At 36.3% G+C, this 25,978-nt stretch overlaps 2 protein-coding genes across 14 annotated transcripts in view; one reads left to right on the top strand and one right to left on the bottom strand.

The window, feature by feature from the left end:
* Positions 1-18,392, top strand: part of USP44 (ubiquitin specific peptidase 44) — a 54,661-nt gene extending 36,269 nt beyond the window's left edge. For 9 of the 10 annotated variants that reach the window (XM_049627486.1, XM_049627483.1, XM_049627485.1 and 6 more), the window contains 5 exons: positions 2,459-3,953; positions 7,639-7,834; positions 9,986-10,094; positions 15,166-15,371; positions 16,537-18,392. In XM_049627486.1, the coding sequence (XP_049483443.1) occupies positions 2,529-3,953; positions 7,639-7,834; positions 9,986-10,094; positions 15,166-15,371; positions 16,537-16,736 (2,136 nt within the window). In that variant the 5' untranslated portion in view covers positions 2,459-2,528 and the 3' untranslated portion in view covers positions 16,737-18,392. The remainder of the gene's footprint in view (positions 1-2,458; positions 3,954-7,638; positions 7,835-9,985; positions 10,095-15,165; positions 15,372-16,536) is intronic. The other variant, XM_049627491.1, reaches the window with a different exon arrangement.
* A 276-nt stretch (positions 18,393-18,668) lies between these two features.
* METAP2 (methionyl aminopeptidase 2) overlaps positions 18,669-25,978 on the bottom strand; it is a 30,954-nt gene continuing 23,644 nt past the window's right edge. For 3 of the 4 annotated variants that reach the window (XM_049627501.1, XM_049627502.1, XM_049627503.1), the window contains 5 exons: positions 25,255-25,349; positions 24,897-24,993; positions 22,577-22,680; positions 21,953-22,068; positions 18,669-21,245 (listed from right to left, as the gene is read on the bottom strand). In XM_049627501.1, coding sequence (XP_049483458.1) covers positions 20,993-21,245; positions 21,953-22,068; positions 22,577-22,680; positions 24,897-24,993; positions 25,255-25,349 — 665 coding nt within the window. In that variant the 3' untranslated portion in view covers positions 18,669-20,992. Of the gene's footprint in view, positions 21,246-21,940; positions 22,069-22,576; positions 22,681-24,896; positions 24,994-25,254; positions 25,350-25,978 lie in introns of those variants that run through there. The other variant, XM_049627504.1, reaches the window with a different exon arrangement.

The following is a 25,978-nucleotide window of genomic DNA, read 5'->3' as shown; positions in this document are numbered from 1 at the left end:
TGTGAGATCACGACGTGAGCCAAAATCAAGAGTTGGACATTTGGGGTGCTTGGGTGGCTCAGTCAGTTAAGCATCTGACTCTTGAATTCAGCTCAGGTCATTATCTTACTCATGAGATTGAGCCCTGAGTCAGGCTCCAAGGGATCCTGTTTGGGATTCTGTCTCCCCCTCTCTCTCTGCCCCTGCCCTGCTGTGTTCTCTGTCTCTGTTTGTCTCTCTCAAAATAAATAAATAAACATTAAAAAAAAAAAAAAAGAGTTGGATTCTTAACCAGCTGAGCCACCCAGGTGCCCCAAGATCTCATTCTTTTTGATGGCTGAGTAATATTCCATTGTTACCTATACCCCACATCTTCATTATTCATTCATCAGTTGTTGAACATTTGGGCCCTTTCCACAATTTGGCTATTGTTGATAATGCTGCTATTAACATTGGAGTGCACATACCTCTTTGAACCACTATTTTTGTATCCTTTGTATTTACTAGGTAAATACCTAGTAATGCAATTGCTGGATCATAGGGTAGTTCTATTTTTAACTTTTTGAAGAACCTCCATACTGTTTTCCAGAATGGCTGAACCAATTTGCATTCCTGCCAACAGGGCGAGAAAGCTCCCCTTTCTCCACATTTTCACCAACACGTGTTGTTTCCTGTGTTGTTAATTTTAGCCATCCTGACAGGTGAGAGGTGGTATCTCATCGTGGTTTTGATTTGTATTTCCTTGATGGTGAGTGATGTTGAGCATCTTTTCACGTGTCAGTCATCTGGATGTTTTCTTTGGAAAAATCAATTCATGTCTTCTGCCCATTTCTTAACTGGATTGTTTGTTTTTGAGGGAGGTTGTTTGATAAGTTATTTATAGATTTTGGATAGTGTCCTTTTATCAGCTGCCCTAAAAGTTTGAAAGTATTGATCATACTACATAAAATGTTCTGAGTTCTGGAACTCAGAACTCCACTGCTTATGCCTGGAGCCTGACTCAGGCCATCCCATGACCCTGGGATCATTCAGCTGAAATCAAGAGTGGCTCAACCAACTGAGCCACGTAGGCACCCCTACTATCTTTATTTTTATTTATCTATTTTTAAGATTTTACTTTTAAGTAATCTCTATACCCAATGTGGGGTCCAAACTCACAATCCTGAGATCAAGAAAGAGTTGCACACTAAAGCAACTAAGTCAGCCAAATGCCTCTATTTTTAGATCCTGTAGCAGAAGTTTTCCTGACTCTTAACTCATAAAGGAACATGTTTCTGGGTCAAAACCACACAGGTTTTGTTTGTTTTGTTTTATTATGTTGGGATGGGGTTTTGTTTTTGTTTTTGTAATACGCTTATAATTTCAGATAGTGCATAGGCCCACCAGAATGTAAACATTTATTATATTGCCATCCACTTCTTGTTTTTCTTTTTTGCTTTGCTTATGTATCCTTGTACATTCCTAAGAGGCTATTCAAACACAAAAGCATGTCTCTGTCTTTCTCCCTCCCTAAGGTAAACTGTCAAGTCTGTCAAATTCAAAGTATGTTACAGAGCCATGAATTAAAGGTCATTATTGATTTACTAGTGGAAAGCTAAATTTAAAATGGTAATTAAGTAAATATCGATGTGATTTATTTGAATAAATAGACTATAATAGAATGTTAAGATTTGTTCATCTTAGGGGCACCTGGGTGGCTCAGTCAGTTAAACATCTGATTTAATCTCAGCTCAGGTCTCGATCTCAGAGTTCAAGCCCCATGTTGGGCTCTACAACTGGGCATAGAGCCTACTTAAAATACATATTTTTTCACTGTAGCTACCATTATAGCTACCATTTATTGGGGGTTTACTGTGTGTTAAATATTTCATATTTTTTCAGTTTTTCATTGAAGTTGGTATGACTTTTCCCTGTTTTACAGAAATTTAGAGAAGTTAAAATATTTGCTCAAATCAGACATATAACAGTATGTTGCAGAGGTAGAATTCATATCTCTAAGTGTTTGTTTCAGAACTCATGCTGTTAACTATGATTATGCTTTAGTAACAATTTGGATAGGGGTCTCAGAATGTAGACATTACTGAGATATATTTCAGTCTTGCCGACTCTAATTTTTAAGAAAAGGAATGTAGTTCTTTAAACTGCCCTCAACTATTGGGTGAAAGGATGGATCTTATTCTAGTTCATTGAAAAGAGGGCACTACCCCCTTTCTACCAGTAGATGGTGGCAGAAAATTAAAAACAGTTTTTAAAGGGAACCTGTTGGAGAAAGTTAAGCGTGTATTTTTTTAGAGCAAGGCAGATGAGAGATTAGAGAGCTTCGGAACAAAAGACAAGTAAGAACTGCCTGTGGTGTTATGACAGGCAGCCCACAAATTGGGAGCAAAGGAAGCAAATTTATAAAAATTTTTCTTGGAAAAATACCTTATAAAAAAGAAAAATATTGGCTTTTATTAAAAATTGATATTGTTCTGCTTAGTTTTCAGATGTCTCAAGTATCGTGAACAGAGACTTGTTTGGATTATGTGTTTCTCAGCTAGACTGAATAAATGTTAACAATGGATAAGTGCAAACACATTGGGCAGTTGCGGCTTGCTCAAGACCATTCCATCCTCAACCCTCAGAAATGGCATTGTGTGGACTGCAATACAACTGAGTCGATTTGGGCTTGCCTTAGCTGTTCTCATGTTGCCTGTGGAAGATACATTGAAGAACATGCAGTCAGGCACTTTCAAGATAGCAGTCATCCTGTTGCCTTGGAGGTGAATGAGATGTATGTTTTTTGTTACCTTTGTGATGATTATGTTCTTAATGATAATGCAACTGGAGACCTGAAGTTACTACGAAGTACCTTAAGTGCAATCAAAAGTCAAAATTATCAGTGCACGACTCGTAGTGGAAGGGTTTTGCAGTCTGTGGGTACAAGTGATGATACTTATTACTTACACGATAGCACCCAATCTCTGCTTCAAAATGAAGATCAAATGTATACTGCTCTTTGGCATAGAAGAAGAATATTAATGGGTAAAATCTTTCGAACTTGGTTTGAACAATCACCCATTGGAAGAAAAAGACAAGAGGAACAATTTCAGGAAAAAATAGCAAAAAGAGAAGTGAAGAAAAGACGACAAGAATTAGAGTATCAAGTTAAAACAGAATTGGAAAGTATACATCCAAGAAAGAGTTTACGTTTGCAAGGTCTAGCTCAGTCTACCACAGTAGAAATAGTTCCTGTTCAAGTACCACTGCAAACCCCAGCATCACCAGCAAAAGATAAAGTAGTACCTACCTCAGAAGATGTAAGATTAAAAAAAGCCAATGACTCCTCAGGTAAACAAAGGCCAATAGTAACTCCTGGTGTAACTGGATTGAGAAATTTGGGAAATACTTGCTATATGAATTCTGTTCTTCAAGTGTTGAGTCATTTACTTATTTTTCGGCAATGTTTTTTAAAACTTGATCTGAACCGATGGCTGGCAGTGACAGCTAGTGATAAGACAAGATCACCTTATAAGCATCCACCAGTCACAGATACAGCATATCAAATGAATGAATGCCAAGAAAAAGATACAGGCTGTGTTCCCTCCAGACATCCAAGTTTATCATTAGGACTAAGTGGTGGAGCATCAAAGAGTAGAAAGATGGAACTTATTCAGCCAAAGGAACCAAGTTCACAATACATTTCTCTCTGTCATGAATTGCATACTTTGTTCCAAGTCATGTGGTCTGGAAAGTGGGCCTTAGTCTCACCATTTGCTATGCTACACTCCGTGTGGAGACTAATTCCAGCTTTTCGTGGTTATGCCCAACAGGATGCTCAGGAATTTCTCTGTGAACTTTTGGATAAAATACAACATGAACTAGAGACAACTGGTACTAGGTTACCAGCTCTTATCCCCACTTCTCAAAGGAAACTTATCAAACAGGTTCTGAATGTTGTGAATAATATTTTTCATGGACAACTACTTAGTCAGGTATGGATTTGTTTTTAATCTTACTTTCATCTTGGGGAATTCATAAAACGAAGCCTAAAAAAATGTGTATTTTCTGTTTATCTAGTGTGTTAGAGAGGACTGTTTTCAGGTCAGAATAGATTGCTTTTACAAATATGTGTCAAGAAGTCAGCTTATTCATTTACAGTGTTTCACTCATTTATGTGTTTCCTTCATGAATCACTGGAAGTAGTTTTTCATCTATGGTATCAAAGCTTTTGGGGCATCTGGCTGGCTCACTTGGTTAAGCATCCGACTCTTGATTTCAGCTCAGGTCATGATCACACGGTTCCTGAGTCCTGAGTCCTGTGCAGGGCTCTGCACTGACAGTGTGGAACCTGCTTGGGATTCTCTGTCTCCCCGTCTCTCTCTGCTCCTCGCCCACTCTTTTGCGCATGCACACGCACACTCTTTCTCTTTCAAAAATAATAAACATTTTTTAAAAAGCTTTTTTTGTGGGAAGAGGGAATCAGGAAACAAAGCTTCTTAGGTTGATAATATTAAATTCATTTTCTGAGAGATTGAGAAGAGAGGGTTTAATGCCTTAGGGAGCAGATTTGAAGATGCTGCGGTACTGGGAATGGATTTGGTACACACTTGAATAATTTTAGGAACCAAGAGGTAGCCCTGGAAGACTTTCTATAAAACCCACGAGGGCAAGGTCTGAAAGCTTTAATAAGTAGGTAGGGAAATTTTAAGTAAGTGTGATTTCATTGAAAATAATCCTAAATGATTTTCCTTTATTTTAATTACTGCTGTAAAAGTTTCCCTTGTTGTGAAAAGGAATCACAAAACCAGGATCTTTAATCCAATTAATAACTCTAATGAGTGGACTTGTTGGTAAACTATTACTAGACATAAGGTTCTCTACTTTTCCACAGCATAGATCTTAAAAATTTTTTTGTTTTAGGCAATTGGCTGTTAGGTCATTTCCTTCCTCTTGCACACCTGCCTCTGTTCCTCATTTCAACTTTCACAGTAATGATACCACCTTTTGTTTTTATAACATTAGCATACTTTGCTAGAATGTAGCTTAAATATTAAAAAAAAATTTTTTTTTTGAAGCTTGGGGCACCTGGGTGGCTCAGTCAGTTGAGTGTCTGACTTGATTTTGGCCCAGGTCATGATCCCAGCGTCATTGGATGGAGCCACGTGTCAGGCTCTGCACTGACAGCATGGAGCCTGCTTGGGGTTCTCTCTCCCTCTCCGCCCCTCCCCTGCTTGTTCATACACTCTCTCTCTCTCAAAATAAACATTAAAAAAAATTTTTTGAAGCTCTGTGCCCAATGTGGGGCTTGAATTCATGATCCCAAGATTAAGAGTCACATGCTCTACCAACTGAGCCAGCCATGCATGCCTGTAGTTTAAGTATTTCAAATGTAATTATTCCTTGGGTGTATCTGTGATCTTTATTCCACTTAATGTTTCAGAAATGTGAAGATTCTACATTGTGCCAAATAGCAAATTAGAGTTGTTTCTTGTGTTGCATGCAATTTTGTTTTTCTACCATTTTTCTGCAAAAGCTTAAAATGCACTATTAAGGGTGCCTGGGTGGCTTGGTTGATTAAGCATCCAACTTCAGCTCAGGTCATGATCTCATGATTCATGGGTTCAAGCCCCACATTGGGCCTCACACTGACAGAGCAGAGCCTGGTTGGGATTCCCTCTGTCTGCCTTTCCCCCATCTGCACACACACTCTCTCAAAATAAATAAACTTAAAAAAAAGAAAGAGAGGAAAAAAATAATAAAATGCACTATTATAGGAGTGTCTGGCTGGCTCAGTCGGTAGGATATGCAACTCTGGATCCTTGGGGTTGTGAGTTCAAGCTCCATGTTGGGCCTAGAACTTACCTAAAAATTTAAACGAAAAAATTTTTTAATGTACTATTATAAATAGAGGTAATATATAGTCCCCAAGGACCTATATGATACAATAAATCTATGCAGTAAAAGAAAAACCATCCCCTTATCCCATAACTCCACAATCCACATATAAAAACTATTAATATTTTGGTATATTTCCTTCTAGTTTTTTTTCTTCTGCACATTTATACATATTTTCCCCAACTTGTGTGGTCATGATGAATTTATCTCCTTTCTTCATTTTTTTTTTTTTTTGTTGTTGTTGTTGTTGTTGTTGAGAGAGAGAGAGAGGGAGAGAGAGGGAATCTTAAGCAGACTTCATGTTCAGCACAGAGCCTGACTGGAGCTCAACATTCACAATTGTGAAATCATGACCTGAACAAAAATCAGGAGGCAGATGGCTAACTGAGCCACCCAGGTGCCTGTAGTTTTTCATTATGATGTAAAGATTTTTCAGTCTTTAGAATATTTTATCCTTTTTTTGTTTTTTACAGCATGTCAATGTCCATTATATGTATATACCATAATATATTTACCCATTCCCATATTGTTGACTTGTAAAATAGTTGCAGTTTTTCTGTTATTATAAAGTTATAAGACATTTTTTCTAATGATTTCCTTAAGACAGAACCCTAGAAGTAGCATTACTTTGTCAAAAGGTAGGTCTTTCAATACTTGAGTACAAGTTTCTTTCCAGAAAGAATTTTATATTTCATATTTTGAATAGTGCAAGAGTGCCCGTGTGTTTATTTTTTCTTTTATGGATGACTTGAAATTACTATTTTTTTTTTTTTTTGCTCTCTTCCTTTAGACATGTAATAAACTCTTAGGAATATGGTTATCTCAGGAGATTCAGATGCTTGGTTCCTTTAATAAACTGTTCTCAAAAGGTTAAAACCTGGCCCAAATGAGTCCCCAGACAAACACCAAGAGTGTTCTTTTCTTTGTGTCAATTTGTTAAATCTAAAATCTACATTAGACCTGGCTTCTTTATTTTGTTGCCTGTTTCAGGAATGTAGCTTTATGAAAGAGTTTAGTAATCTATCATGTGGAGATTATTAGATTTGTAGTCTGTCTTCAACATTAAATCCTGCTGAGTGTTTCACTGAAGTTATAAGTCTTTCCCTTTCCAGTTGCTCTATTTCCTATGTCAGTTGTTAGAACTGCCCCGTATTCTTTGTAGTTCCTATATTTGGTGAAGATTTTGATGTAGTGATGTTTGTTTTAAGTGAGAGTATGATGACACCATTTACATTAAATGTATTGGCTTTTGAAATTATCAATTGGTAGGGCTTCAAAATCTACACGTACTAATATACTATATATAAAAATATACAAATAGTATTTTATTTGTATCATGGTTAAGAGGTTATAGGGATTTGGAGAGAGAAAATTAGTGAAAGATGAGGAAGGAAAAAGGACAAAGAACAAGTCTAATAATCTAAACATATTAAATTAAATGCATATAAATCTCTTTCACACACACACATATATACCAAATTAAATGAGTCCACAGTTGTCTTTTTTTTTTTTTAAACCTACATTCAGATTTGACTAATGGCCTTGGAGTTTTTTAAATGCCTACTGGTTAAAGCCCACCAGTACATAATGGGTTTAATGACAGTCATTGAAAGGAAAAATTATAATAATAAAAAAATCCCTGAAAATAATACAAAGCAAATTATTCAGAATTCTGATGGTGCATTTTCATAAGAAAAACTAATTTACTGACCTCTATAGTGAAAGGAGTAAGTGTTTTGACAGAAGGATTGTAATCTGAGGAACTAATATTTTTATTTTCAGGTTACATGTGTTGCATGTGACAACAAATCAAACACCATAGAACCTTTCTGGGACTTGTCATTGGAATTTCCAGAAAGATACCAATGCAGTGGAAAAGATATTACTTCCCAGCCATGTCTGGTTACTGAAATGTTGGCCAAATTCACAGAAACTGAAGCTTTAGAAGGAAAAATCTACGTATGTGACCAGTGTAACTGTAAGTAGAGACTATATATTCTCTTTGCTTTTCTAAGATTAGCAAAGAGAAACACAAATGAGAGGAAGCGTAAAAAATTCCTGAAGTAGTAGTTCTGGAAATAAAGTTTGGTAGTTCATCAAAAGAAATTGAGATAGATGTTTCTACTTTATAATTGGCATTTGTGAACTATGTGTTTGTTTTGCCTTCTGATGACATTAAAAGAATTTATCCTATAGTCAATTGTGGAGAGAAAGAATTCATAAAATAAGAAATTTAAACTTAATATGTGAGACAGAATAAAGTAGCAACGGGGAATAGTCAAAGGAAAGCATATTATTTAGTACTGAATGTAATGTTTGCTGAGTCTTTTAGCTACATATCAAAACACTGATCTATAGATAATATATGCATATAAGTGTGTGTATGCATAGCTAGATAATAGGACATAATATATAGGGGGACTGCTGTATGGAAATTGGTTTCATGAAAACAAAGATTTAGTCAAAAACCATCTACTGTCTCTTCTATATTAGTCATTGTTCTAATTGCTATGGATAGAAATAAAATACTTTTTAAGGTACTTACATTCCTAATGGAAGAAACAGACAATTAAGATCTATTATGAGAAACTCTGTCATAGAGGTGAGCACAGGAACCCAGCACTGGGGGATGAAACAGCCATTGCAGTTAAAGAGAAGCATCATCCTCCAGGGAAATTGTATATAAAACCATGACAGATCTGTTGTGTCTTTAGCTGGTGTCTATCTTTTCTATCAATGTACATGTGGCATCTTAGTGTTTATACCATATATTTTCAAGTATTCTTTCTAATTTCCATGTCTGGAAAAAATGACTCTAGAGTTTTAGATACTAAACTTCTAAAGTAATATAAAAGAAATATTGGATGTTCCAGCATTGAAGAAATGTCACATCAATTGATGGTTTTCTTAGAATGGCTTATACTGACATTTTCTGAGTGCTGTCTAATATGAACTCTGTTATAAATATATAACCCTAAGATTTATGAGGTTAGAACAAAATAAACCTTATCAAATTCAAATGGTGAAGTATTTTTTTTCTTGGACATAAATGTGAATGGTCCTAGATGCTTTCATCACCAAATCTGGGAATAGAAAGATACTATGAATGAATACAGAATATGATTTTATAATATGTTTGTGTGTGTGTGTTGGGCCTACCAAATAAAGGCCTAAAAGAGCTACTCTAATTTAATACATACAGGCAAGTGTTTAAAATTATAAGTCAGGGAGTTGACATCACTTATCTAGCTATACATGGGCCATATATTCAGGGAGACAATCCAAATGTAGGTCTAGGACATTCAGCAGCGCTGGATTCCTGGATGTCAGGAGCAGAGACTTGGAGGAAAGTCTTCTGGTGGCAAGTGGAGATGGCTTAGAGGATAGCCTCATAGGGGACTGGTTCCACCCCGTACAGGAGAAGCAGCTATTGCTGTGACTGGAGTCAGAGCTGCTGTATAAGTTGAAGGACAGCTCCTAGGCATCCAGAGCAAACTTGTAGATAATGGCCCAGCCTGAAGCTGCAGGGTACAATTCATAGGTGAACCTCTAAGAGAAGCAGAGGAGACAACAGAAAGAATCTAAAATGCCACCTGTTTTAAGATTTGTACTAAAATAGCAAAAGCAAGACACCGAGGGAGTCCTCAGACACAGAGCTGGTAAAGGACTGCTGTGCCAGGAAGTGGGGAAGGGTGTTCTGAGCAATTATGAACCTGTCCCCACTGGGATTCTGATTAAATTCAGTAAATGAACTGACCATGATAATTGTTTAAATGAAGAATTTGGGAAGTGTATATTAAAGTATGTTTAGGGAAAGTTTTCTTCTTAATTGGCATAGCCAAATCCATTTTTAAATATTGTAGCACTATATCATTCTGTTGCCTTATTTGCAGGATTATATTAAATCATGTACTGAATTGTGTACATGTCTGTCTACCTTGACTAGCTCTTAAGTTGTGTGTATGCATGTTTGTACTTACAAGTTTTTTTTAGAGCAAGTATGTCCTTATCTCTAGCACAGTACAATGCCTGTGACAGAGAAGATGTTTAATAATACACGTCTAAAGTATTTACTCAGCATTTCTTTGTATCTTTAAATTTGATTCTCATTCTGTCTTTGATATCACAGCAAAACGTAGAAGGTTTTCCTCAAAATCAGTTGTACTCACAGAGGCACGAAAACAGCTTATGGTTTGTCACCTACCTCAGGTTCTCAGACTACATCTCAAACGATTCAGGTTAGTTGTAGTGGTATTATAACTACATGCTTCATTTGTTTGTTTGTTTTAAAGATTTTTTATTTTTTAAGTAATCTCTACATTCAACGTGGGGTTTGAACTTAACACCACCAAGATCAAGAGTCACATGATATACCAACTGAGCCAGCCAGGCTCCCCTCCAACTTTACACTTCTAATTTAATCATTCCTTGTGCTTATCATGCTTTAAAACTTAACACACATAATGAATCAAATTTTAGTAGTATATACTGGGCTAGCAGATGACTTAATAACATCTACCTACTTCTGCATTCACTTATTTATTTACTTACTTTTTAAATGTTTGCTTATTTGAGAGTGTGTGTGCATGGGGCAGAGAGAGAGGAAGAGAGAGAATCCCAAGCAGAGCTCCAGGTGGGTCTAGATATCAGGAACCATGAGATCATAACTTGAGCCAAGATTGAGAGTCAGATGCTTGACTGACTGAGCCACCCAGGCACCCCTACTTCTGCTTTTTTTTAAAGACAAAAAAAATCCTGTCATTATCTCTAGCCTTGACCAGTAAACACTACATTTAATAACTAAACTTTTGATTTGCTTCCCTTGTAGAATACATTGCTAATGAGTCGACCCCTCCCATTTTGGTCTGCTCAGTAATCTTATTCTCCATGTAAGTTTCTGCTTATAGAGTTTAAAATATGCTCAGTGAGGGTGTAAAAGTCTTTATAACTTAGAGGATTTGGCTCAATTGTTTCATTCTCAGAAAAATAAGTTCAACTAAGAGCAGTTAACAAAAACAAAAAAAAATTCTAGTGTTCAGAAATATGTTTAGTCAGGTGAATTAGTTTGCAAAACTGTTGGTTAAGCAAAGCATATGGTTTCATACTTTGTAATAACCATGTTAACCTTAAAGCTTATTCTTCTCTTAAATGACTTTATGTGCTAGGACTTGAAAACTACTGAGACCATGTTTTTCATACATATTGGGTTTTGCTTGTTTAAAGTTTTTTTAATAATTGGGGCGCCTGGGTGGCTCAGTTGGTTAAGGGTCTGACGTCGGCTCAGGTCATGATCTCACGGTTTGTGAGTTCAAGCCCCACATCGGGCTCTGTGCTGACAGCTCAGAGTCTGGAGCCTGCTGTCTCCCTCTCACTCTGCCCCTCCCCACCTCACACTCTGTCTCTCTCTCCTTCAAAAATAAATAAACATTGAAAAATGTAAAGTTTTTTTAATAATTAAAATATTTATTTATTTTAACATTTATTTACTTATTTTTGAGACAGAGGCAGAGCATAAGCAGGGGAGGGGGAGGGAGGGAGGGAGGGAGGGAGAGAGAGAGAGAGAGAGAGAGAGAGAGAGAGAGAGAGAGAGAGATACAGAATCTGAAGCAGGCTCCGGGCTGCTCTGTTTGTTAGCACAGAGCCTGACGCGGGGCTCGAACTCACGAACTGCTAGACCATGACCCGAGCTGAAGTCACTCAACCAACTGAGCCACCCAGGTGCCCCAATAATATATTTTTTTAATTCAAACTTTACAGAAGGTAAAGTAAAAGCCCAAAATAAGTATCTCTTTCCTCTCAGTCCCACTTCCCAGAGATATTCACTGTTAACTCTAGTCAGTTATTTCAGTTACTTATTGAAGCTGTTAAAGGAACAGTCAGCAAATAACATGTGAGTGCTGGTTAATGCAAGATGTTCTATATTCTTTGGGGAATATAAAGTAGGTTCCTTTTCTCAAGATTATAGTCAGGCATGCACAGAAATAGTGGTGAAATAGAAATACTAAGTATCACAAATTATATACAAATTGATTTATCAGAGACTTAGAAGAGGGGGTTACCTGATGTTCCCAAAGCCTCTCTTATGGCATAGGGGTCTTTATATTATTCAGATCTCAGTTTATATGTCATCTCTTTAGAGCAGACTTCCCTGACCATCCTACTTAAAAGTAGAACCACTCAGGGAACCTGGGTGGCCCATTCAGTTAAGGGTTCACGTTTGGCTCAGGTCATGATCCCTGGGTTGTGGGATCTAGCCCTGTGTCGGGCTCGTGCTGAGCGTTTAAGATTCTTTCTCCCTCTGCCCCTCACCCTTGCTCAAGCTCTCTCTTTTTTTTTTTCTAAAAAAAAAAAAAAAAAAAAGGTAGTACCACCCAACCCTCATTATCATACTACCCTATTTCTGCTTAAATGGCAGAACCCATCACCTGCAATTAGTAGTTTACTTATTTCTCTTCCTCTGCTAGTGGAACAGAAGCTCAGTAAGGACAGGAATGTTGTCTATTTCATTCCTATATCCCAAGGCCCAGAACCAAATTCTGTGCATAGTATTTGGCCGAAAATATTTACTAAGTGAATGAATGGGGCATGTACAGAAGGAGGAGCACTTTAGCCTAAGGGAGCAACGTGAACAAAGGTATGGAGGAAGGAACAGGGAAGGGTATAAACAAAAGGTTTAGTGAAGTCAGGCAAGACCTGCCATTGTGCATAAAATCAAGTGGAGTGGAAACTGGAGGACTAATTAGGAGGTTAATGTTGTATTCCAGGGCCAGGGAGCATGGAGAGGTAAGAACATAAAAGAGATTCTGTAAAGAAAAAACTGAAAGGACTCAAATTTTGGTTACATAAATTGGTACTGAATCGGCTACTGTAAACTGTTAAAGAACTTCCTGTTCTTCATAATTGCTGCTTTAACCTGGTATTTGAAGCTTTCCTTAGAGTTAAACCTGTTTGACTCCCTTTCCATCTTCTGCCCAAAACATTTTTGACCCTTCATGCCATATTTATTTCTGATTCAGAGATTTTGCTTATGCTGCCTTTACCACTTTGTCTTTCTCCTTTTTCTTCATCTTTGAATGAAGATTTGCCAGTGTATAAAATATATAGGATATATAAAAGATAAAAGGGAGAATGGGATTGGACAGGGGCATACAGGAGCCTCTGAAAAGGCATAAGAAATGGAACGTTTCTAGTACCGTAAAAGCTCCCCACGTGTGTCTCCCAGTCTATTCTCTCCCTTCTCTTTGAAGTAAACCACTGTGCACTTAGGGTATAGTGTTATCTTGTTATCATTTTACTGTATTTCTTTCTTTTTTTGTTTGTGTTTTATTTATTTTGAGAGAGAGCATGAGTGGGACAGAGAGAGAGTGAGAGAGAATCCCAAGCAGGCTCCGCACTGTCAGTGCAGATCCCAAAACAGGGTTCAAACTCACAAACCTCAAGATCATGATCTGAGGGGCGCCTGGGTGGCTCAGTCAGTTGAGTGTCCGACTTCAGCTCAGGTCATGATCTCATGGTTTGTGAGTTCAAGCCCCACGTCGGGCTCTGTGCTGACAGCTCAGAGCCTGGAGCCTGCTTCCGATTCTGTGTCTCCCTCTGTCTCTGCCCCTCCCCTACTTGTGCTCTGTCTCTCTCAAAAATAAATAATCATTAAAAAATTTTTTTAAAAATCATGATCTAAGCTGAAATCAAGAGTTGGACACTTAACCCACTGAGCCACCCAGGCACCCACAATTTACTGTATCAGCAGAAAAAAACTGGGTGCCAAACTTATCAATAGGAATCAATTGTCTATTTAGATGGCATACAAGTGTTTATTGAGCATTATTAAATAATGTAAGGTTTGAATTTTATGGTTAAATAAAATATAAACTTGTGAATGATAAGAATTATAGGAACTTACGTTAAGCAAGTGCCTTTTTTTTTTAACGTGCTTGGTCTTCCATCCTGACTAAAGGTGCACTGGATGTAGGATTTTTCATACATTTCATGGGGAAGGATTGGGATATGAGTCTTAGTCCATTTAATTTGCAAGTCTCACCTTTAGTTCCATACCAGTTTATATTGTACTGATAGCATCTTCACATATTTTGACTTCACAAAACCTATCTATATTCCTTTCTCCTTTGTCTACTTATTTTTATCCATCATAACTTCATGTTTTAGTACTTTAATGCTATTATATTTTCATCAATGGCTGTCTTTTGTCTCTGCACCACAGTACCCCAAGCTGCATTATAATCCCTTCTAAGAACAACCATGTATTACATTATTTTCCCTTGTAGCACCAGCTCATACTCTGTGTATGATAAAAACATTGTTTGCCATGTTTTGATCTAGTACCAAGAAGGATGACCAACAGGCTGGGAAAAGGACAGTATAGAGGCACTATTAGAGTTCTATCCGTAATGAGTATTTTGCTGACTTACAAGGAAGGGTCACAGTTCCTTTTTTTTTTTTTTTTTTAAGAGCTCTGAAGTGTTCTGAGGAATTAGATGTTTTGTTCTGTTTTTTTCTCCACATCTGGCCAAGAAGGATCCAGAGTATGTTTCCCAAGTACAAACTCTAGCTTCTGGGGTATCTCCCTTATGGTGTGACAAGGCAACAGAGAATTAAAAACCTTTTGGTGGGCACCTGGCTGGTCAGTTGGTGGAGCCTACAACTCTTGGTCTTGGGGTTGTGAGCTCAAGTCCTGTGTTGGGTGTAGAGATTATTTAAAATCTTTAGGGGTGCCTGGGTGGCTCAGTCAGTTGAGCATCCGACTCTTGATTTCAGCTCAGGTCATGATCCTAGGTTTGTGGGTTCCAGCCCTGTGTCAGGCTCTGTGCTGACAGTGCGAAGCCTGCTTAGAATTCGTTTCTCCCCTTCTCTGCCCCTACCCCACTCGCACTCTGTAAGTCTCTTTCAAAATAAATAAATAAACCTTTAAAAGATTTTTTTAATGAAAAATAAATACAATCTCTAAAAAAAATAAATAAAAATTTAAAAACCCTTTGGTACTTTAAATTAATCCATTAGAAGGGGGAAACTGCCACAGGGCCGTAATTTCCTTCCTATATTAATTTTCTTCCTATATTATCATCTAACTACAGAAGGCAGATACTTTAAAACCTGACTAGACCTGTTTAATAAGCCTAAATTCTTCCATTTATAGCCACCTTCAGCATTGAAAGGATTTTATATTTACATTATTTTACATATGATACTTTGTATTCTATACTGAGACCTATTATGACTGTCTGAACCTGGCACATGTTTATATTCCATTGATTTTTTTTTTTTTTAAATAATTTTACCCTGGTTTGTTCACAGGTGGTCAGGACGTAATAACCGAGAGAAAATTGGTGTTCATGTTGGCTTTGAAGAAATCTTAAACATGGAGCCTTATTGCTGCAGGGAATCCCTGAAATCCCTCAGACCAGAATGTTTTATCTATGACTTATCTGCTGTAGTAATGCACCATGGGAAAGGATTTGGCTCAGGACACTACACTGCCTACTGCTATAATTCTGAAGGAGGTATAGATGGGTAGATGGGGAAAAGTATTTTATCTTGGGTCAAATTTGGAAGCTGGAGTTCAGGCTTTACAATTTCTAAATTGACCACTAAATCATCTTAAGTGAAGCCACTTGACCTTTTGTTTTCTTTCAAGAATACTTCTATAGTTCATAAAAAAACTGAGAGTTTGTGCAGAAAATGGATATTTTCTGCAGGATTGTAGTAGTTTTGACTTTCAAAGGCTGTAGCAATAAGATAGTAAGAATGGTTGCATTAATTCAGTGCTATCTTTTTTTATATAATTTTTTTCATGTTTATTTATGAGAGAAAGAGAGAGAAAGAGCACTAGTGGGGGAGGGCAGAGACAAAGACACAGAATCCAAAGCAGGCTCCAGGCTCCCAGTTGTCAGCACAGAGCTTGAACTCACGAACTGTGGGATCATGACCTGAGCCGAAATCGGACACTTAACCAACTGAGCCACCCAGGCACCCTAGTGCTATCTTTTATTACAGGCGTTATTTCTAAGGGCAAGTCCTCTGTTTACTGGTTTCATCTAGTTAATTTTGCTAGAGAACAGACCATCTAATAAACTGGGATCACAGATACTTAGAATAAACTCTGAGTTTAGGTTTTAACAAAACTCACTTTAATTTACTGCCTCCATGGACCCTCAAGGACAGTCTTCATAGGTAACAAGTGACTTAGGGTTTTTTTATTTCCCTTCCTTACCTACTATTGAACGAAGACTGAGCCTCCACATTCATACCATTTCCCTTCACCCTACACAAAATAAACACAAAAGACGTGTGGACAGAAAGCCCACATAATCCACGAAGGCAATTAATTTAACAATAAACTACCAAGAGTGAATTGTACACTGTTTGCTTTACAGTATGACTAGTAGCAAAAGCATTAACTGGTAAAATGATACCTGGAATTAAAGATTGTGTCAGGTGAACTAATCAGATTCTTTAACTTAAAACTACTTGTAGAATAAAGGTAGATAAATCCAGAGTAACATACTGCCCAAACTATTTAAAAGAAAGGAGTTGGCTAATTATTTTCCCTTCAAAGAAACTTTAACTCTTACTGAAACTAATACCTTTAAATCCATTTTAATTTATACTAGAAACTTCTAAAATTCCTTTATAAACATTAAGGTATATTTCTGTGCTTCACTCTAGGGTTCTGGGTACACTGCAATGATTCCAAGCTAAGCATGTGCACTATGGATGAAGTATGCAAGGCCCAAGCTTATATCTTGTTTTATACCCAGCGAGTTACTGAGAATGGACATTCTAAACTCTTGCCTCCAGAACTCCTGTCTGGTAGCCAACATCCCAGTGAAGAAGCTGATACCTCTTCTAATGAAATCCTTAGCTGATCCAAAGACAGTGGGGCTTTCTTCTTGTGATTTTATATATACTTTTTAAAAGGGCTTACAATTTTGAGCTTCATTGTTTTAATTTTTTACTTAGGATTCAGTGCACAGTTTCTACATTTTGTATCCACAACAAAACTGTTTTTACAGAGACAAAATTAGCATAAACATGTATGACAGCAGGTAACTAAACTTTTCTCAAGTACTTGGGAGTTTTAAACTTTCAGTGTTTACTTCATACTGGCATTACTTCTTTTATATTTTCATGTCTTAATTGGCTCAGATCATGAATTTGTGCAATCTTTTACTGAAGTTCAGGTGGCATCATTTTATACATTTTTTATTTAGCTTTTGTAGGTATTTTCTATACAAATTCTTATTAGGTGGAAATTAGATAGTCTTCACTAATGATATTACCAAAAAAGAAAAAATTTCTTTCAGGCCATTTGCATAGTGAAGTTACCTTTGCCCCTTGAAGGCAGTTAAACTACTACATTCACTGTGAAATACCAAGGTATTACCTAAATACTCATCGGTCACACAAATTGATACTCCTGAGGCTTTGTGTGTTACAGGACTCAGAACAAACATTCCTTTGGTTAAAGGAACTTCATTTTTTTCAAAAATGTATTAAGTTTTAATAATTGTTCTTTATTTGGCATAGTCAAACTTCATACAAATGAAAATGACAGCTTTATAAGTAGTATATTTAAATTACTTCAGTACTGTGGACATGAAAACAATGATGGCTCGGACTTATAATGATTTGTTTGGCAGCAAACAGGTTTGTCCAGATTCTAATAAAGCAGTCTTATCAAAAATCTGAATTCAGCAGTGTATTATGGTAAGCAAGTACAGTTTAACTTGGATATGAGGTTTTTTTGTATGTTTAACATTAGATCTCTTAAAAGCTTTGTACTGTATCATATCTTGAGATTTTTAGTTTAAAGGAAAAAAATAAGTCTTCTTGAAGAGAAAAAATTGCTTAGGACAGAGAAGATAATTGTTCAAAATTGGCAACTGGGCAAGATGTTCAGCATCTCATTTTTCTAAATAATTTTTCTAAATCTCATTTTCTAAATCGGCTTGGATTACTCACTCTTGCTCCGATTATGTGAAGACTAGGAACCTCAGATGTTCAAATACTTGGCCCTTTTAAAAAAACTAAACTTCCATTTTATTATAAATATGTTATGAAATACTCTTTGCTCTTCCCAAATCTTACTAGATCTCTTTAAAATCCTACTGCTGCTAATTTATCATCCACTAACCTCTATACATCAGCTATTTCACATCTTAGCTCAGTGTTAACCACTGGAAGATCATTTATTCTTTTTAGGTTTGCTTGTAGGTTAAAATCTTCATGAAAGATAATACCCTATAGAATGCTGTTTTTTGCCAGTGTTCATCTATTAAGTATAAGCTTGAAAAGGACCTCTATTAGCAAATTTTCCTTAAATTTCAGAGAGCCAAGTTGCTGGGGCAGCTGATGATGAAGTGCAATGAGAATTTATCACTGAACAGACAAGTCATTTATGCCAAAATACAGCCTGAGTATTAAATGGCTAAAGTTTAAAATCTTTCACTTAATTACCTATGCAAGTTGTTACCTCAACTGTTAACGTAATTATACCTCATTAAAGATTTATGTGGTCAAGATACCTGAGTCTAGCCTTTTTTAATTTCAAGGATTACTTTATACTTGGGTAAACTGCTATACACTTTAGCACCTGGTTTTAGGGAGATAATTTAAAGACAACTCTGGAAGATCTGCTGTTTGTAATGGTATAGATGTTTCAGTACTTATTTCAATATAAAAATATATGAGAAAGAAAGTGACTTACCCTTTTACTTTTTTTTTTTAAAGGTATACACACCTATATGTATGCATATAGCTTTTTTTTTAATTTTTTTTTTTAACCTTTATTGATTTTTGAGACAGAGAGAGCATGAACAGGGGAGGTTCAGAGAGATGGAGACACAGAATCTGAAAAAGGCTCCGGGCTCTGGGCTGTCAGCACAGAGCCCGACGTGGGGCTCGAACTCAGACTGTGAGATCATGACCTGAGCTGAAGTCAGACGCTCAACCGACTGAGCCACCCAGGCGCCCCGAGCCTTTTACTTTTTAATCCCTCAAAACTAAAACCTAGGCGGAAGACTATGTGTGTGAGGTCAAGGGGGTATATGGGAACCCTGTACTTGATGCTCAATTTTGCTACAAACCTAAAATGGATATAAAAAGATGTATTAAATTTACAAAACCAAAACCTAGCCAATGAACAGAAACTTAAATTTCTTACTGTACATCTTAGTGTAGACTTCTACATTCGGCTAAGTTGATCTAACAAAAAACAACGTGTTTTGGTTGTAAAATAATTTACTAAAGGCACTATTTGTTAAACATCAACTAATAATTTGTTACTAATAAGGTACATCATTGTAAACATAACAAAATGATTTCAAGAGATACATGGCTAGTAGGTAAACAATACAATGTTTTTAAGTGACAGCTTTCCTATTTACAAGATCATATTTCTTCCAGCTATTCCAGGGGCATGCAGCGATGCTACTGCTCACAAGAGTTACTAGGAAGAGAGCTTGGAGGTTATAACTGGTTTGAGATCCCTACTGCTAAAGAGAGGTCTTATAATGCTCCAATATTCTTCATTCACAGGGTAAATTATAAAACTCTTGAGCATAGAAATTGAGATACTTTATATCTCCCACCAAAACACATCAAAGTAGTATGGACTCAGAACCCCAAGAGAACTAGCTGGAGGGCCCAAGCCCTATAACATGTCTAAGCATGAGCTTGTGAGCTCTGCCACTAGCACATCACAGAAACTGGAGAAAATAATCTGAAAGTAGCTATTGAACATTAGCACCATAATAAACATGGCTCATATAACTGAAAACTAGATTATTTACCCCACGAGACAACATTTATAGCTCTAATGCTATATATATAATAAATGATCTAAGTACAGAAATCCAGTTTTTCTTCCTATGAGAAAAACATTAAACAAAATACAAACTAAACAGCATCCCAGAGGCAGTGAATCTTATTGTGCTAAAGCATATACAAATTAAGGCTTTACCTTGGTACATAAACAATTTTGAAATTGTGTTGGAACATCCCCAACAAATCGGTTACAAAGAATTCAGGCAATTTGTTCAAGAATCTGTAGTGGGACTCAGTTTAAATAAGTAAATATTAGGTATCTTACATTCAACTTACGCACTTAGCTGCCATAATTAGTGTAACTGAAATGCCACTAGTTTTTAATTCAAGCCAGTCAAGGGGCAGGGTGAATTTGATTCATTAATGGAAATGCCTAATAGTTCAATTTAACGTTTCTAATTATAGCAAGATCCAAGTATGGGAAGTTTTCCTGTTCTAGTGTTTGTAGTCTTAAATGCCCTTTTGGTTTATTGAGCAAGCTGAATACATTTCCTGATAAAAACTACCACTGGATAAAGGATCTAAATGTTGAGATTTTACTAAATCAAGGTTTCAAGTTGGTACAATGTTGTCTACTAGGTCATGTTTCAATTAATCTTCATAATGTCATGGGGAAAAAATGAAAGACAAAGACTAATATGGTTCTAAAAAGAAAACAAAGGCAAACCATTCCTAAAGCTTTATATTAATTTGTGAAGATTTTCCCACATTATGCATGTGTAGATCTTGTTTTAGCCATTATGTCAGAAGAAAAGTTTCAGTGTAGAGGTCTACAATCCAGATAAAAGGCTCTACATTTCCCTACGTTAAGTTCAGCTATTTCCTGTGCAGAATTATAACCACAGACATTGAAATGTAGCTCTCAGATCTGAAAATGTCTTTATTTTTTAGAAAATGGATTCCAGGAAGGTTAAAAAGCAATACCAGAGGGTATAGGTGCAGAATTGGATGTAGTCATTCAAAGCATTCAATTAAGAATATGGCAATATAAATATCTGAAAAGCATCTCTTAGGTGTTTAAAACAAAAAATGTGTAAGTCATTCCTAACTAATTTGAGCTTTAAAGCATTTCCTAGATGGGAAAAACAGTTAACATTTGAAAGTCCTGAAAGCTTTTTCCTTGGCTAATTACATTAGATGGTTTGCATTTGATCAAAGTCCTTCCTTTTTAAACATGGATAAAAGCATTACGTAGGTCCACTGTTAAACAGACAAACATGTTGCAAATTAATTGTGGTATAATGTACTCCAACAAAGCTTAGAAAATAAAAGATGTTGAGGCGGCTTTGGACTAAGTTTAATAGTCATCTCCTCTGCTGACAACTTCTTTACACGTTGGACGCAACAGTATGGTATGTTCAAACTGTGCTGTATATGATCCTTTAATGTCACATAATGGTGGATATGGATCTACAATGCCCAAGTCACACAGATTCTTCAGAGCCATCAAGTATTTACTTTCTCCCAAGCGATCCAGCCATCTGCGGCAGAAGGCAAGGGTGCCAAAGTTTTCATTGATGACATTTAACAAGTGTTTTGTTCTTGGAAGCCTAAGAGGAGAAAATCCAAAATTAACAGGTGACTAAAAAGTTACCAACTCATTTTCCCCATTAAGGAAAACTCATATGGTAGCTGTGGTTTTACTTGGTAATTAACTTCAAAAAACTTTTTGTCTCTTTCAACATTCAAAAGTCAGAATGTATAACAGCCCATACCTAATTATAGATGGCAGCTGAATGGGAGACCACCTGAAGACTATCTTACGTATTTATTTATGTGTCTACACATGTGTGTGTTAAATTCCCAGTAGAGACTCATCAACAGTATTATGGTGGTTAATTTCCTTTTTTGTGCACCAAGCTGAAAGACCTGCACATAAAGGAGGTATAAATCCATCCTTCAACCATCTTCTCCAAAAAGTTTAAGGGGGAAAAAAAGGTAAAAATAGAAAGTTTATCAATAGGAAAATATTAAGAACAAAAACCTAGAAATGCCAGCAAAATGATTCTCTCTGAAAGTATTAACAATTATTAGAAACTGGATCTGAAGAGAATACTTGCCTATATCATTTTCATCTCAGTTAAGATTTTTAACAGGCCAATTTCCTTGCTGTATTATAAAAATCCACACAACTTACTGGTAGGCTATAGAACTGTACATTAATGAATATACCACTGTGAACGTTTGTCACATTTTTAAAAATGCTACTAACTGGGAAAAGAAGCTTAATACTCCTATAAAAACAACAGTCTCTCACCTTATTGGCACATGTCCAACATCAAAATTTTTCATATAATGTGAGCATTCCATATCATCATGAACAACACCTTTTCCTGTGCTTCCAAAGGTTTCAATGGCATACACTTCTCCTTCCTAAAGAATATGTAAGGTCAAGGGGAGAGAAGAAAAATTCAGAACCAATTAAAATTGCCATTTGTCAACTTCAGGCTTAGGGTTATTATTTACTTCATATAAAAAACAACATGAAATAACCCCCTGGTAGTCATCCACCCTTCCTTGCTTTATCTCCTTAGCACTTTTTGGTCTATGTCCTCCTATTGGAATGTAGGCTTTATACAGGCAGGGAATTTTATTTTGTTCACTACTACATCCTCAGTGACTACTAAAGAGACTGGCATCTAAGAGATGCTTAGTAAATACTCATTAAGTGTTGAATGAACAATCCTCTGACATACCCAACTTCCATAGCTGACTGAGCCCTGGCCTGACCAGACACAATTTGCATACTTGCACAGACCAGTAAAGATGGCAAGTTAATTTTGCTCAACATACTATATACTCAACTATCACTAACTTTAGTTTAGGAAAAAAAAAATCAGAATGCTTCACAATAAACACTTTGTATGTATGGCATACATACCTCCATTCTTGTAGCCTCTCCTCCTTTCACGATGGGCACTGTTTTCCCAGCATGTATTCTATACGGCCCAATTGAATGTCCGTTTAGGTTACGGATTGGTTTCACTGGCATAATAGGAAAACAGTTATTCAAGGTTTCCAGAAGCACAAACAGATCTCTTGGCTTTCTGGCACAGAGTTCAAGCATTGATTTAAAAACGATATGGCACTACTAAATAACCTCGCATTGACATAGTTAAATACAAACTGGAAAACTAGCAGAATATAGAAAAGATGTTAATTGCAATTTACTAAAAACTAGAAGGGAGTAAAGGGGGATGATGGGAAAAGAAAAAACTATGTGATGAGGTAACAATGGAGGGTCATCTAAGGAGGTATTGTTTTTCATTCGTTTTTAACTTGTTTTTTTTTTTTATTTAATCTCTACGCCGAACATGGGGTTCAAACCCACAACCTTGAGATAAAGTCACACACTCCTTGGACTGAGCCAGCCAAGTGCCCTTAAGGAGGTACTGTTAATATAAAGTTATATTACACAGTACATGTCATGTACACAGTGATTACAAACAAAAAATATTTTTACAGTTATGGACCAAAAGGTAATGTGACAATGTGGATACTGTGTCGAAATGATAGGATGTAAAGCCTTACATTTTTTTATTTTTTTCACAAACCAACTCATACAGTTTTTTCTTCAGTTGACAAAGGGGGGGGTTGGACTTCCAGTCCTAGGGCTTGAAGATCCCAGGACACAAAATGAATCTAGCAGGACTGCCACCAGGGTGTAGAAAATTCCAGAAAGCTTTGGCCTACATAATGGAATCCACACACCTCCCTATCTTAAATTTTACAATTATAGCACATTCCAAATGTTAATAAGGAAAATCCAAACAACTCCAAGGTCTTGAGACCAATTACAGAACAAACTGTGGTATATTCACGACAATGGAATACTAAACAATAAAAATGAAAGGTTGGGGATACACTGAACAACAAAATAAAACCTAAAGAAAAAAGAACAACAGGCACAATTCTATACATATTGTTTTATTATTATATATGTAAAAGTTAAGCACAAATATACTGTTGTTTAAGGATGCATAGTTAGATACTAAAGACATAAAGAAAAGCAAATGTAAATACTTTAGCACTCAAGACTTTGGTTTGCTAGAGGAAGACTGCTATAATTCAAAAGAGTATACAGAATTGAAGGGCTTTTGGAATGCTGACAATATTCTACTTCTCAAGGGATAAAATTACATAACTTTTACAATTGTTTAACTGAATTTTTGTGTTGCATGTATTTTCAGTGATATTCCACAATAAAAATGGTTTAAAAAAAATCTATCTCTGCAGTGCTAGAATTCCAGTACGAGTTGCCTTTCTTTTAAGGCAGAATTAGGTAGCAAGGTTTTTTCAACTCTACAACAATGAAACAATGACAATTATATTGATTGTACTGTACAAATGATTGATTTGCACTGATGTTTACAGGATTACGGATTTGTGAGCAACAAGGACCTACACCATCAGGTTGCAGAGGAAGAATACCTTCTGCAGTTGGTAGAAACACAGTAGTCTATCAGTATCAACAAGGTCAGGCAAAGAATGCTAAATAAATCATGTGAATTTACAGAGGTCAAGGAGGTATGAATGTCTCTGCTCAGATGACTACAAGGGAGAGACAGGATTTGGTTAAAGGAAATGTGGGAAACACTCCTTAAGAAAGTTATTAGAATAAATATACTCACTAAAAAATAAAAATAAATAAAAATAAAATTAAAAAGTTATTAGAACAGTAGTTACAGAGAGCAGTGAGCACAGATCAGGAAGGACAGTGGTTAGACCCTGAGAGCTGGGAAAGCAGCACAAAGCACAGGTGACTCTGGGACTGTGTACCTAAGGCAGTGGCTGGGAAAGAACAAGAGGCAAAGGGAATAAAGATTAAAGAAAAAACACACAAGGAATTAACTGGACTCCAAATTCTGAACTCAACTTAAAAAAAAAAGGTGAAGGGCTCATCAATGGAATGAGTCCCTGGCTTCTTTTTAAGCCTCAATTTGACTTAGTCACAGAAAACCAAGTCTACATTTTGGCCATTCTCAGATAAATCCCTGGGTATCTTATCAGCTACCACCGCAGCTCGGCAAGAGTTCCCACCTAGTGACCACAGTTTTCCTAATAAGATGAAGTTATTTTCCCTCCATTTTCCCTCTTTATATTCCCAGGAGATAAAGGAAGCACTCAACACTACTTTGTAAAATTAATTCTGCAAGAGGTCACATGCATTTCAAAATAATATTCATTTTTTAAAAACATACCTTGGTATGTCTTCCCATCTATTTCAACCTCATAGGATTCCATAACTTCTTGGATGGCCTCACCAACATCACACAGACGGACATCAATTCCAGCACACTAAAAACAAAATGATATATATACTTGTTACTCAAAATGCATAATTTTATTACAATTTATTAGTATTCTAAAATAAGGGACAATTAGATAAACTGCTTTGTATATTATAACTTCTTTTATAAAACCTTTGGTATATTATACTAGAATTGTTCACTTAAAACCCTAAGGGCAGTGGACCAGTCTTACATAATCCAAAGACCTTCAACAGGCTATAAAATGCTCAAAATACATTGAATGAAATTGTGCTTCCAGTTCACATACCTTTATTCCAGTGTTAGTGGCATCTTTTACAGCTTTTAATAATGTATCATATTTCGGATTAAAAGTAACAGTAAAAGCACAGTCAATAATCCTACCTGAAAGAGAAAATTCTTCTTTAAGTTGATGTATCAGCTAGTCAATTTGTCTACTGCATCTATTCTATTAATCTGCCTAGTTAACATGCAAATAAAACGATGGGCTCAAAAGAAGGCAGCAGTCCAAGTACCCACACAGCATTCAAAATCAAAGTGAAAAAAAGTATAAATAAGTTATATAAAAGTTTCAGAATGCAAAGACTAATTCCAGGGTCAGTATGTAACATTTCAAGATAGCACCAATATAGTACTAACCTAGGTGGATAAGCAAAAATATAAACAGAAACAAATCAAAAAGAGAAAAACCTGGGGACTAAGGAACAGTAATGTGGGCAGAGAAAATGTAAAGGTCTACAGACGCCAATCAGTGCAGCTTCTGCAATTTAGCAAAACCTCAGGTAAGTACTTTATCTGAACTTTATTTTCTTTATCTGAACTTTATTTTCTCACCTAAGTGAGATAAAAGGTACTCACCCAACAAGGTTTGGGGGCAGAATTTAGAAAAGCTAGCAAGTATATAAAGGTTGGTAAACTTAAACGTTCTAAGTAAATGTTTGTTGTTCTTATTAACAGATAAATTTCTGAAACAACATGAATAGATAAACAAGATTAATTTCTTCTCACCTTGA

This window comes from Panthera uncia, chromosome B4, assembly GCF_023721935.1.
Source record: "Panthera uncia isolate 11264 chromosome B4, Puncia_PCG_1.0, whole genome shotgun sequence".
Classification (NCBI taxonomy): domain Eukaryota; kingdom Metazoa; phylum Chordata; class Mammalia; order Carnivora; family Felidae; genus Panthera; species Panthera uncia.
Note: the sequence above shows the minus strand (reverse complement) of the source record. Positions and strands in the feature narration are given on the sequence as shown.